The 15,133-nt window shown below is 39.6% G+C and overlaps 1 protein-coding gene across 11 annotated transcripts in view; it reads right to left on the bottom strand.

Moving 5' to 3' along the window:
• LOC121941133 (uncharacterized) overlaps window positions 1-15,133 on the bottom strand; it is a 213,990-nt gene that overhangs the window by 96,550 nt on the left and 102,307 nt on the right. For 10 of the 11 annotated variants that reach the window (XM_088077472.1, XM_088077478.1, XM_088077475.1 and 7 more), the window contains one exon: window positions 5,475-5,575. In XM_088077472.1, coding sequence (XP_087933598.1) covers window positions 5,475-5,575 — 101 coding nt within the window. Of the gene's footprint in view, window positions 1-1,554; window positions 2,065-5,474; window positions 5,576-15,133 lie in introns of those variants that run through there. The other variant, XR_015776582.1, reaches the window with a different exon arrangement.

The raw sequence follows: 15,133 nt of genomic DNA, 5'->3' as shown, positions 1-15,133 counted from the left end.
TCCAAAGTAAAACAAAACTACAGTGTGCAGGTGAGGATGGGCAACAGTGTAGAGGTCTGAGTATAAGAGCAGGGGTCACCAGTTTGAGCAGCTGTGAAAAGTCTGAGCGAGGAAATGAAATAGTTGCATCCCAAAACCACACTGCATGCTAATTCTCTGCTTGTGGATGCATCAAAGCGTAAAGGCCTTCACGCATGGGTACAAAAGAGCCGAGTGATGTACTATATTCTGTAGTTCTGTAGGCACAAATAAGACACAGATAATTCAGAAAGCAAAACAGCTTTTAACCACACAAACCTGTGAGCATTAAATCTTTAAGCTTCCTTGTTTTCTTTTTATGTATCCGCATGCTGACTACAAAACAACAATTAATAAAAAAGATTCGGTGCAGAGGTGGAGTGGGACAATGACAATTTTTTTTTTTCTTTTCTAATCTTTGAGTTGAAGTGAGTGAAGTTTATGATATTGCGCCACCACTCCGATGGTGATGGCATGAACAGCATGCAGGTATCTTCATTAAAGTAATTAGTAATGAAACACCCATGATGCATGAATCATACACCAATAATAGCCTTGATTTACACATGATTCAGGATAATTAAGTTAGAGAAAAAAAAAACAGAAATGCATGGCAAACAGCATATTGTTAATATTTTAGAGACATGCCCAAAGTTTCACAGATCATGTCTGCAGGGGAGCTCATGTCTAATAACAATAAATATAAGATTAACAAGTGTAATATATAGTCATTCTGTAAAGTCGTAGTTTGATTGACAAACAATGACAAAGATGTCCTGTACTGCAAAACACTACTAGAATGGGAACATGGTTAATGACTGATCGCTTTCACATATTATTGCTACAATAAGCCTTTGAACTCTTCTTTGTGTCAATGTTTTTATAAATTGTCCCAGTGTCTTGTTGTGGGTGGATAATGCATCTCAAGATAAAAAGTGTTTAAAACTGCTAATTTAACATTATGCCACTCTAACATGACGGCACAATGAAGTATCTGAGAGCAGAAGCTCATTCTGTCAGAGGGAGAAAAAAAAAAAAGATCACTATCGACTCCATCCCAGCTCTTCCTCTCTGCCTCTGTCTGCAGGAGCCTCATCAGACACAGCGGGACAGGAAGGAGAGACCACAGAGAAGGCAACACTCACACTCACATGCACGCACACACACACACACACACACACACACACACACACACACACACACACACACACACACACACACACACACACACACACACACACACACACACACACACACACACACACACACACCTCGCACTGTGAACAGCACCACTGACGTTTTGCGACCAAGATAAATCTGCATGAAACCAGCATCACAGCCAGGAAAGCTTCCATGGATACTCTTTGAGACACTTATTCCTCACTCTGTCAACATCTGCACCCACACCTGGACTTCATAACTTTTTTTTCAAAAAGAGTTAGAAAAGGGACGAATAAAGAGAAAGAAAAAAAAACAAGACAGCCAATCAAACTATTCTGTCAGTTAATCATTTGGCCAATCTTTCAGTCAGCTTACCTTGCAGTGATGTCATGCTTGTCGTTATGACAAGGCCTACGGTCCTGTTGTCTGATTGGACATCGGCTGCTGTCCAAACCAGCATTACATCCATGACAGGAAACGGGGGGTAAAAAAACTCCCAACTCTTAAGCTCTTAAGATGAAATGCTGAATTCCTGTTTGTCTGCTTGTATTTTGGGCGTCTTGCTACCTGTCTCACTTCCTGCTGGTTCTTAACTGGTTTTAGACATTTTTTCAGCTTCAAAATAGTTGTTTCCAACACTCATGCACCTTTTCTAAAAAAGTTATATATTTCTGTCTATTTTAACCCCTGTCGGCCAAATCTGCCTATAAATTTTTCTCCTACCTGGCCTCCTCCTCCTCCACGTGACACTTTCTCCTCACCTCATCCCTCGTCTTTTACCCGCCTAGCATTCCTCTCCAAGCTATGGCACCCTAATCATGGCCTCTCCTCACCTTGCTCCCACCTTAGCCTGGTTTCTTGGGCCTACCCCACCCTCCCACCTTCACACTTTGCACCCTCCCAGCCTCCCGTAGCCCGTCATCCCCCTAACCCCCAGCCTCGGAGCTGCTACCCCGGCCTCGGCTCTCCCTGTCCCTGCTTCTCCTCCAGCCTGCCTTCCCCTCTACTCTGCCTCCCTCAGCCCCAGCCTTCTGCTCAGCGTTCAAGGGGAGAGCCAGCTAGGAATGCTGTGGCTCTAGACGTTTTGTCCAAGCCCTAGGTCTCTTTCACTGAGGCAAGATTAGTTCATACAAAAACTCAACAATACACCACTGAAAGCCATTGTTGATATTCAACATTTTTCACATAGCGGAGCAGAATAGACAATGCGGCAGCCGGGAAAGCCCGAAGCGGACTAGCAGGGTTGATGGCTGATGGTATCTCAGCTGAGCGAGGGCCTTAATCCCTTTTATACACGCACACACACATATACACACACACACAAGTACACACACTCTCAACAGTCTGGAGACAGCAAAATCAATACTGCTCTCTCTTTCTGTATGTCTGTGTGTGCATCAGTGGGTGGGTGAGCGTGATAGCAAGAAAAAAGAGAATAGTTCTGTTTGTACCTCTTTGTGTGTGTGTGTGTGTGTGTGTGTGTGTGTGTGTGTGTGTGTTTGTGTGTGTGTGTTGGACTGTCTTTATAGATAGGTATTCTTAGATCTTTGTATATACATATATATATATATATATATAAATAAAGCATCATCATGACAGCCTCATTAAAAAAAAAATAAGCTGGAAATTTTAAATTTTGCTCTCTATGAAATGCTTAACAAAACATGCAACAGTCTTCAGGATTAACAATCAAATGCAGATTATTGTTTATTGATTAAGTGACTATCTAAATTAAGGGTGTCTGATACTTCACGATAAATGCAGCTGACATACAATAATACTATTTATCATTGTATCAAACATTTATTTATTTGGTTTATATGTGCTTTGCATTCTTTTCACATTTTATTTGGAGCCCCCAAGTCCTGAGAGAATATATTTTTACATTTATAATTTTGTCCTTACAACATGGATTGTGATAATAAATTATATTAAAGGTTCTTCAAGAAAGACTTGTAGGTGTACTAAAGCAAATATTGTAGCCACAAACGTCACATCTAACTCAAAAATGCTGGACAGTTTTACAGAAATAAACAAAAACTTCCTCAACGACACATAAAAACAATCTAAAATCCACATTTGACCAACGTGGAATATTCAAATATCCTGGACCCTTTTATTTCGGATTCATAAGTAAAAGTTCCCCCAAAACTGTGAAAAAATATACCCCAGGTACAAGTCATGCATTCAAAATCTAAAATAAATGAACAGAAATATCAGCAAAATGTACTGAATGTATAGAAAGTAACACTATTACTGATTCATAAACAGTTACAATTCGGGATGCACAATAATAACGGCATGTCATCTGTATTGGCAGATATTGGCTTTAAAAGGAAATATTGGTATTGGTCAACATGCTAAGTAAGTATTTTTCTTGTTTTGCACAATAAATTAATATTTCATAAATGAAAAAAAACATTGTATGTTATGTCGATCTGCTAGTGCGCCATCACGATAAGAATGTGCATAATATGATGTTAATTCCTCTACAGACGAGACTTACTAAAATTAGGAAGAGAAAAGAGTGGATGATGATGTCGATTATGGGTATTGGTTATCGGTTATCGGTTATCAGCCAAATGAGTCGTTATATCTCAGCTCATCAGATACTGGCAAAAAATCCAACATCATTACAAGCATTTTAGTGTTGTAGCTGGTAAATCTGCAAAGTACATAGAAACCATTACTAATGTAGAGTAAAAGTGCATTTTTCTCTGACATGAGGAATAAATTATTGATAAACAGGGACACTCAAGAATAAATACCTCAAAATTGTACTTAAGCATTGAATAAATGTACTTAGTTACTTTTCACCACTATATTAAGCTTCCAGAGTTTGTGTCAAAATGTCTTACTGAACTGGGTCACCTGTCAAACAAATCACAAAACAACCAGATTGATGGACAAAAAAAGCTCTCCTTAAAAGCAGTTAAAATCAGACACATCTCTACTATTACTAACCTGAAGCTTTTTTTTTGAGAGATGCTCTAATCTTCCAAATGTGAGCACTGAATCAGCTCTGGAGGATTTACCTTGACACACTGGAATGTGCTGCAGAATGTAAATTGCATTCCTGGAAGATTAATAGCCGAAGAAGCAATAAAATGAGAAGCAAATTGATGGGAGAAAAAAAAAATCAATTTCTAAATAAACTACTTCTCAAGTTTCAGTCACGAGGACAGAGCAGGATTGGGACTTTGGACCTGGAATCAGTCTGCGGCAGCCTTTATGATTACAGCTGGTTAATGTAATGAACGCCCTGTCATGTAAAACTCATAAATCATGTCATGCCGGCGGAAGCATTTCATAAAACATGATTAAAAGTGTCGTGTAACATTGGGAGCGACGTTGTCTGAGTGAGACATGTTAATTGTGCACTAATGATATGTAATGAATGTCATCAGCCCCGAGGCTTCGGCTAACGAGCTAAATGAACTGGCACTAATGGGCCTGTTAGCTTATCTTAGCGCTAACATTAGCTAGCATAATAAAGGGTTGGTCCTCTGCTGACAGCCGCCGACAGCTGTGAGTGGCACTGAGAGTTTCCAAGGGTGTCATATTACAATTAGATACTTATTTTAAAATGCTTTTTGACAACAAAAACAAGAAAACAAAGGCTGTGAGGGCTTTTTGACACAAAGACAGCTAATCACGAGGACACAAAAACAGAATTATTTTCATGTGTTTTCCCTTTGATTTGATCAAAATCCTCCTACTGCCCTCCACCTGGACTCCAGATCCAGATCCAGCTGCCAGGCTTTCACAGGACCCCCAAGTCTGCTAGGTAGCAGAGGAAAAGAAGTAGAAGAGGAGGACGAGGAGGGAGGGAAGAGGGGCCTTCTTTCTCTCTCTCTCTCTCTCTTTTTTCTTTCCAATTGACCAATTGACAGCTGATTGATGGCTATCTCCTCAGCCCGACAAAGAGCAGCATTAGCATGACTAAAGCAATGTACAGTAGAGTGGGGCAAACAGTAAATTACATGTTACCCCTCGACTCCCCTCTCTCCCTCCCTCTCTCTCTCTCTCTCTCTCCTCCACTCACTCACTGAGCCGAACGCCACGGCAGGCAAACAAAACAAAACAAAGTATGCTTTTTGTCCCTCCAGTGAGCCCTTAAACAGTGCAGCTTGACAGCTTCTTTAGAAGGAGACACACAAAAGGCCTGACAGAGAGAGAGAGAGAGAGAGAGAAACACACACACACACACACACACACACACACACACACACACACACACCTACATACACACACACACACACACATTCAGAGTACCATTTGAATAAGACACTGACCTTGGGGAGGGTAGCCGTGGTTTGATTTGGGATGGTTGTGTGTGTCTTCTGGAGAGGCGACAGGGATCAGGGAGGAATGGGAGACACACAGGGGCTTCACACTGTAAATAGAAGGAATATTGTGGTTTTCAGACCAAGGGCACCTCACATGTTCTTCATTTAATTACGGCAACAAATCCTCAAAACTTAACAAAACTGGAAATTTGCCATTTCCTTCCATATCGGACACTTTCTGTTATCTATATTTAAAGATAGGATTTCCTAAAAAACACAGCACAACACAAAAAACAAAGAATAAACTTAAACAAACGCATTTCCTCTCAATCCCACTAGAAGTGTGTCATGGTGTATTTATCTGCAGAGACTCTGCCCTCTGACTGGATTTTCTACTTTTAGTCTTATTTTGCTGAAGTTGGGCAACAGGTTCTCATCCGAAGTCGTCACATATTGCAGCTTTGCTGTGGACTTCTGCGTCTAAATATGAAGTTTTAGGTATCCCTCCGTGTCTGCTCTTTACGTTGTGGGATGCTGCTACCGAGATGGCAACCAATGCACATAGTGGGATTCCACTGCACATGATTTTGTTCAGGCAACGACAGCACATGGCAACCAACGCTGAGACATCAACAAATGCACATGTTGGCACAGATGGTTCCGATTAGGTGACAAAGCCACGGATGGTTAGGTATAGGGGAAAGGGGAACATGGGAACACCACATTCAGACAGGAAGTGAACACCAGACTCCTGCATCAAAATCTGGGATTGTCTGACCTATCCGCCACCCCTCTCACCCACCACATAGAGCCCTTCACACTCTATCAAATTCGTCGTTATCGGCAGCGTTTCAACCTGACCAGTTCTGTCCAGCCACGTTCACATGACACTGTCACCAGCGGCGTTCCATGCACACACGAAAGGTGCTTTTTGGCATCATGTTCTCATGCCAAAAGCACTGACAAAGCAGCGCTATTTTATGAGTTTGGAATGACAACAGGCTGAGATGGGAAGTTCCTGAGAACAGCAAGTAGGTACAGGCCTGGCACCACAAGGAGTCTTAATGGGCTCAGTTGGAGGACAAAGCCACTGCCTTGTGAGCAAACATGTCACAGGGCATTTAAATATGTGAGGAAAATCAAACACCACCCAGTTTACCATGCGCACGTGCCATTTTTCTGTCAGAACATGACGCATGAATTACAGCACTCCCAATATCGTTCATTTCAAGCTATCCACATGAAGAACACCTCAGGAAAACACCGATCACAGCAGCATGACTTCTGTCACTGTACAACCACAGACAGAACACGAGCTGTTGAAGCAAGAACAAACTTTCCTTTGTACATTTATAACTACAAATTGTGTCTCATATATGCTGCTGTCACATAAGACAGTTAAAAGCGCGTAATTCAAAGCCTGTGGGCTGTTTTCGGTCTAACTACTCAGGTCAGTGATCATCATCTCAATTGACTTACATAGTCAGGGGACAGGTCTGCAGTCCCCTGACCTTTCTCTGCAGTTTGAATGCCCTAACCATTCATTCCATCTTTTGGCCAAATTCTGCCAGTTTAACACATAGGAGAATCACTTTTACACAACAATTTTAGGTTTTGTATTTTGCATGTGGGGCTGCGCTGTCCATGGTTCTGAAACAGATCGGGAGGAGATAGACAGACAGACAGCAGAGTGTGTCAGTTTATGGTTGTAAATACAATTTAAAAATAGTAACCAGCAATTCCTGCATAGTATACTTCCAAGATTTACAGTGTCGGTGTGCTCCAAAGTGTGCAACAAAGTGCTTGTCAGATTATCTGAAACCTGCAAAACTATCAGTGCTTTTGAAGAAAGCTTAGTCGAGACTGTGCACAGTTATCCACATTTCCAGCAACACACCAGCAACGACCAATGAGATATGTTCAAACTCACGTTATTACACTGAAACATGAACCATGTAATTCTACAGCCAATCTGTTAAAATGTTCTACTGGTTGTACAGTGTATTCACCCTACCTAGATATTGTTACTATTTATCAGCAGCGGGGGAATGTAACTAAGTACATATATACAAGTACTCTACTTAAGTATAAATTCGAGGTACTTGTACTTGAGTATTTTCTTGTGATGCTACTTCATACTTTTACTCCACTGCATTTTATAGGGAAACATTGTCCTTTTTCAACGTCAGTTATTTTTATTGTGCATAAAAAACATAAGAACAGTTTATAAAAAATAATGTTTTATTATAAATTAAATTACCAAACAGCTGCAAGGATTAGTTGATTAATTCATCGCTTGATTTTCAGAAAATTATTCGCCAACTATAGCGATAAAAACGTAAGCATTTTTCTTTCTTTTTTAAAAAATAATTTCGAGTTTCAGGAGTGTTTTTTTTTTAATCCTTTTTTAGTTTTTTTCTTCTTTTTTTATAACTGTATTTGAGGTGAGGTTTTTTTTTTTTTTTTTAATTAAATAATTTTGAGGTTTTTTTGGATGTTTTTTTTTCTCTTTTATAATTGTGATTTTTTTAGGTGTGTGTTTTTTTTTGTTTTTTTTTTAGATTTGTCTACATTGGGTTCTTTGACTTTTAATACTATAAGTACACTTTCATGACAATACCTACTTACTTTTATGTAAGTGCCATTTACAATGCAGGACTTTTTCTTGTAACAGAACAAAAACTGAGTAAGAATGATGAATATCTTTGAATTCAGATGTTCCTTTAAACTGTTTGAGAGGTGAACACATTAACAATGATACACAGGGCATCCCTGGATGGATGGATGGATGGATGGATGGATGGATGGATGGATGGATGGATGGACAGAGGGGTGACCACATACTGGCCTCGTCTCTCCTCTCTCTCTGTCTTTTCCTGTCTCTCCCCCTCAGGCCAATCTGCTCTGTAATTGTTCATTCATGGTGTGAATCTTTAAATAGGAGGCCCTAGCCTGGCGCCAAGATAATGACTTGCTCTGTGTTGTTAGCTAGCGAGGCTAAATTAATGCTCAGTGCAGAGTTACCATGGAAATAGGCCACAATGAGAGTGATTAGTCTTGTGTCTTTTACACACAGAGACGCTTTGCAGTTCAGCAAGAAAAAACAGTATCGCACCTTTTCCCTTCCTCTCATCCTCTGTATCTACAGAATATTGTACTTTCAGAGTTGGCCACTTTGACAGCATGGCATGTGTATAGGTTACCTTTTAGGAATTAATGACAATTCATATCAGTGCACAACTGCTGTATGTTTTTTTTTTTTTATCTATTCATCATCTTATTAGTCAGAGAAGCCTGAGAAAGACACAGCAGATCTGAACAGTGTAACAGATTGCTAGAAAATTACAGCTAAATACTAACAGCAATGTATTTTTTTGTCTCCAAAATACAGGAAACACGATAAATCAGTGCTTTTTGGGGTTTATATTCCTATAAAATATTGCCAACTTTGCACAGTAATGCACTTTAAAAAAAAATACAGTAAATCAATGTAAATATTAATGCTTTTTTAAGGCAATATCACATTGTGAACATCCAATACAGTAATAAATGTAATGGTAATATAATATTGAGGTAATTTGCAGCATTGACATTGTAAAGTAATGGCAGGATGCTGGCAACTACATGTCATTCAGCAAAATTGTACAGTGTAACACACTGCTGTAAAAAATAAGGCCAAAATCTAACAGTAACATACAGTTTTTTTAGAATATAAATCACTGTAAATCTTGATGCTTTTTCGAGCCAATATTACACTAAACCCCAATTCTGCTGCAGAATACTGTAATAGATTTAAAGGTTATGTACTGTTGAAGTATTTCACCATAGTGACACTGTAAAATAACAATAGGATGCAGGCAACTGCAGCAGCCAGTAGTTTACTGTAATTTACAGGAAAATTTATTACAGTAACGATATGTGTGGCTTTTTTTTAAGATATCAGTATCATCTTCAGTTTTGTTTTATTTGCAGGGCCAAATAAATTAATATTTGCATTTTTCTTGCCATGACTTTCTGTAACACTGTAACTTTTTCAATTACCAAGTCTGATCCTTTGATGAGGATCTTTTTTCTTTTAATGAAGCAAGGACATCTGTAGCTGAGATTTGCAGCACCTAACTGTGGTATTTATTTAGATATTTTCATTTTGTAACTATTTATTAACTGGCTTATTGAGCCATGCATGTTAATCTTTTGTTTTTTAAGCGTTTCTTTGCACTTGCTCTACTGGCTTCATGAACGATTGTCTATTGCTTTATTTTCTCTGACTCACGTTTGTTCCTTTCCTTCACTGTCTCTGTTGCTCAACATACAACTCTTCCTCTGTGCAGGTGTGTTTGTGTGTGTGTGTGTGTGTGTGCTTGCTCATCCACATGTGAGCAGCCCAGGGGCGAGTGTGAGTGGCATGCCACTGATACACAACAGGAGAGTATTCTGCCCACTTCCTATCTGCCCCTCGCCCAAACAAGGCAAAAGGCAGGAGCTAGAGAGGAGATGAGATTATCTGTCTCAGTGTGAGGCTGCCAGTCAATGTGAACATCAGGAGCAGAGAAACTGAAATAGCCATCATTACCTGGTCTGCTGCTGGCACCCACTGAGAGGTCTCTCTCTCTCCCTGTGTGTGTGTGTGTGTGTGTGCCAGTCAAACCAGTGGTCTCCAGAAGACCAGTGATCATAATATTCTCACCAGAGGAGAATGAATGCTAATCAGCGATGAAGTGATATGATGATTCAGTGCATGAACAAGGAGGTGCTGTTTTTAAATAGTTTCATTTCAAAGTGAATCCCAGTTACACGGTGTGTAAAAGTTTTCATCTCCCCATTGAGATTATCCATTAATGTATTGATGTGATTGGTGTTTTATTAGAACACTTTGCAATTATGCAGTGGCGGAAGATGTATTTCAACTCCTTACTTAAGAAAAAGTATCAATAAATTCAAGTAAAAGTCTTGCATTCTTACATCAGTAAAATTATGTTTGTATTGTCAGCAAAATTTACTTTAAGTATCAAAAGCAAAATTACTCAATCTGCAGTCTACTATTTTTATGTTTTTGGGTTGTTTCTGCTGCATTTCTGTGTAATAAAATTGTATTATATACTGTTAAGTACTTTAATCAAAAGTCAATCAAAATCATCATATTTGTAGTGTTGATGTACCATAAGATCCACAAAATGGCATCTGAAAACCCTGTTTTCAGCTTTGTGATCATCTTCCAGTTGATCCAGTGGGGTTACTTAAAGAGTTTATTTATCTTAAGGAGTGTTTTTTACAGCCAGCAAAGGAACAATTTGTCCTTCAGTTTATCATAAACATTCAACATAATCACATCTGGGGATACATGTTTTATTCCTGGACTGGAGGGAGATGACTAACTGTAATCTGAGAAGCACCTAAAACTGACAGACAAATGTAGAGGAGTAAAAATTTCAATAATTATCTTTGACACATAGTGTAAGTATAAAGCTGCATGAAATGGGAAGACATAAGTGAACTACAAGTTCCTTGAATTTGCACTTTGAGTAAATGTACTTATCCGCCGTTGAAGTTAAATTCCGTGACAACGTTTGTATTTATTTACACCAACATCACAAAGAGATCTTCGGGGTAGACTATAGGGGTACAAAGAGCAGGGATATGACAGACCAGGATTCACATCCTGAATATGAGTGGTTAGATTTAGGAAAACAAAGCACTTGGGTTAAAGTCAGTGAAGGATCATTGCATTTCAAACTTAACCAAACAAAAGCTGAATCATGCTTCAGCAGTTAAGAGGGAAATAAATGTAATCCATGCAGTATTATGCTCCTGTCAGTATTTGTCACTGGAAATGAGTAGTATATAGATGTCATTTCTAGGAGGACATATTACCTTATATTGAAAGTACAAACATTGAACTTTATTCTTCACTAACTTGTATTGTGTCAATACTTCAAAAGTTTTTGTTCTTTTTTAAATATGTAAGCTTGCCAGTCAGTCAGTTTACTATCATTCCCCAAAATATATTCTACTATAGGTAATAATTAACCTTCACAATGAAAAAGTGCACTTCTGCAAAGCCTTTTATGATTTTAGTTCTCATATAAGACAAGATATGACAGAGTTTCTTTCGTAAAAAGAGGCAGACACTGATTGGTTAGTCTTTAACAGTGCAAATAAATTAACATTCCCACAATACTTTGTCCTCCTTAGAGTCTAAATAGGATAGGCTACGAGGCAAATACACCAATGGTGAAATTTGTTTATCTCAGCTTAATCTATTCAGATTGCGAAATGCATGAGAAAAAATATTAAAATTTTCAAATATTCTCAAATATTTGCTTGTGACCTTTTGCAATTACATCCTCTTCGGGTCTGTCAGATTTGATATCAGTAAAATTCCACCTGCTTTTTCCGTTAAAATTGGGTCAGCGTTGAATTTAGTAGTGTAAAGTGAAGGTGATGCACACTGTTTTTACTTATACCACAGTTTAAAGGAGTGTAAAACTGGTGCCGTGCCTGTCAATCACACAGCTAACATGTTATGTGCTAATGTAAAGCAGAAGATGTTCATCACATTGTATTACCTGCCTGGAAATCCTTAAATTTACATTTTACATACTTTCAGTAGAGCGTACCTACTTTTAACCTTTATTACTGAGTATCTAAGCATCTGCTGAAATTAACAGCTTCCTGTCGATATCTGGGGTCACTGAGTGCATAGACACAAATATGATTCTCAAGACTGATGAGACACATGTTGCTTGTACGTTTTGAAAGAGAAACAATAGTCATCAAAATCTCAGCTGAGTCTGTTACTGACCTCTGTTTCCGGGACTTTGGATAAGCTGATAAAGTCCACTTTCCTCTGCTGTTTCACTGGCTCGGACTGTAACATTTACACATACATGTAATGCACGTGTTGCACTACTTGGCAAACTTTCCTCGACACACAATTAGCAAACTTTTTGGCTTTTTGTTTGGTGCCAACAACTTTAATCAATTAAAAAGCAGTTCCTGGTTATTGTCTGATACTTTCTAACAATCTATTACCCACCCAGGCCCGAGCTAATGCTCTTAGCACACATTACTAGCTGTAATCCTCATCTCCAAGCTAAAGCCGTTGTGTATGGACAAGTGAGTGGGACCGCAGCAGTGACAGCAGGTGCTAAAGCCTCAGCTAACCCTGGCTAACACCGCCTGAGCTCCATAAGACAGGAAATGCTGGGAGGGATACTTACCTACTTACTGAATTACGTACTTACTTACACACACATGCATCCCACACAGCCACTCTCTCTTACACACACACACACACACACGCACATAAAGGGCGGGGACTAAAACAAAGGCCACGTGCTGAATAGAGGAGATGATCGTTGGGTTACATCTGCATGACAGTGCAGCACCGCAGGAAAACGATGGGGCTTCCTAAACCCCTGGAGGGGCTACCGTTAGCCCTCAGGCCTCTATTCTCACTTTGTTTGTGTGTGTGTGTGTGTGTGTGTGTGTGTGTGTGTGTGTGTGTGTGTGTGTGTGTGTGTGTTTGTGTGTGTATGTGTGTGTGTGTGCGACTGTTAGCTAAATAATAACACGCTTCAAATTCTAAGTACCTCAGCTGTTAAGGTTAGCGCTGCATAAATCAGTGGCATTAGCACCTGGTAAAGCTTTAACATTGGGTGAAAAGGTGATATTAACAGCTGTCAAACCTCTGACATCAATGTGTTTTTATTTAAACAGAGTCACAGTCAGTTTTTGGTGTCCATTAAACAAGCCTCACTGCCCAAGTGTCTCTATTGTTCTAAAAAACTCCTCATAGTCACAGTCATTTAAGAAAAAGAGCTGCTAGTTAGAGCACTCCTACTGTATTGATTTGTTCTGTCAGAAAAGGTGGAAAAGGTGAAATTATCTGAGTGTGGAACAAAAAACTCAAATGATAACCTGTCAACCTGATGGGAAAATCCTCATGACAGTAATATAGAGAGAGCTCAACTCAAAATGTACAAGAGAAGTGACTTCACCAAAGCTTGAGAGGCAAAAAAGGAAGACCAAAAATGATACTGCAAGCAGCAAACAAATCTTGTTTAAAATTAGAGAAAGATTGTCTTATTGAGAGAGCCAAAATGGAGCTGAGGTACAAAAATGAGATAAATAAGTGGGAAATGAATGTGACTTCTAAGACACAGAGATGTTTAGAGTTGCTGCAGGTTTAAGACTGAAGTGGAACAATTTTCTTGATTCTGCTGAGGAGAAGAATCTGCTTAAAACTTTTCTCAGTGGATCCAGTGTCTTTCTAAAAAATACACAAAACACAAAAACCACATGAAAGGCTATTGGCTACTATATTTGATGTTGTGCTACCTACAAATATGCTGAACTACAGTATCTGCCTCGGTGTGTGGGAATGACTAGCACTTTCATAAGTAAGGAGACACCAAGCTAATCCTGGCCACGGCTATCACTAGCGTTAAGGCATAACTACAATTATGTTTTCCCAAAACTTGTTTCATGGTACTTTGATTATGAGACTTTTGTAAAGATTTAGGAGAGGATGTTCTGACCTATGTCTGCTGGAGGTCAGGTGATTTCTTTTAAGGTGAAAACTATCAATCAACATATTGATTGGTACTAATTAGGATCAATCGCACTGTGTTTAGTTCAGTGGGTGAAGTCTGGTGTGTGTGCGTGAGCAATTATGCATGTATGTTGCTCTGTGTGTATGTGTGTGTGTGTGTGTGTGTGTGTGTGTGTTTGCCTGTATACATTCCTCTGTGTGTGTGTGCGTGTCTTTGTCTCGGCTGTCACCCTGAAGGTTATCTCCGTGGTGGCAGCATCGTCAGGTGACAGCCGTCTCCCATGATGCCAAGCGAGACGTCAAACTGTCCTTCCAACCAGGGTTCCCTTGACGACAAGGGTAACACATACAGGCGTACACACACACGTACACACACACCAAACTCACCCTCCTCTAGTAGTAGGTGAAAGGTATATATGTGTGTGGGTGTGTGTGTGTGTGTGTGTGTGTGCGTGTGTCAGTGTGTGTGTGTGCGCCAGAAGGGCTGCGCAGACTTTGATAAGCTATCACATGTCCCAGGTGATGGTTTCTAACAGCACATCAGTCCAAAGGCAGTGCCTGACAACCGAATCAAACGCACCCAGACCAGACATCCTGGCAACCCAAACCAAACAAACCCAAAGTGACAATATATATTATACATACATTTCCCTGAAACACACTCGCAAAAGAGGAAGACCTTTTATTTGTGTCTGTTTACCGAAAAAGGTAACATCGCTGATAAGAAAGTGGATTTTAAGGACACGCTGGTGGTTCAATTGACTAATGTTTTCACCAAGTTGGCTGGAAGAGCCACAGGAGGGCCGCACGGTGCAGCAGGACACACTCATAGCAGGCTTTTTCTTCTTTAATTGATCACTTGTCAATTAAACAGTATATCCAGCATTTTGACATTTTTCTGTCAGTCCTCAGAAAATGCTCTTTCCAGTGATCCTGCTGACCATCTTCTTCCTCATTTTTTATGATATTCTAAGCCTTACATGACAAGCTGTCGGTACAGGAAGCACAATCATTCATTGCTCATCTGCCGTACGTAAGCAAAATTACCCCTTGGAAACCTTAACCCTTTGAAATCTGAGGGTTGATTTCTTGCAAAAACTTGGAGAAGGTG

This window comes from Plectropomus leopardus, chromosome 5 (assembly GCF_026936395.1).
Source record: "Plectropomus leopardus strain MGB_pleo_1.0 chromosome 5, ASM2693639v1, whole genome shotgun sequence".
In the NCBI taxonomy this organism is placed as follows: Eukaryota; Metazoa; Chordata; class Actinopteri; order Perciformes; family Serranidae; genus Plectropomus; species Plectropomus leopardus.
The sequence above is the reverse complement of the archived record's forward strand: the minus strand, read 5'-3'. Positions and strand labels throughout refer to the sequence as shown.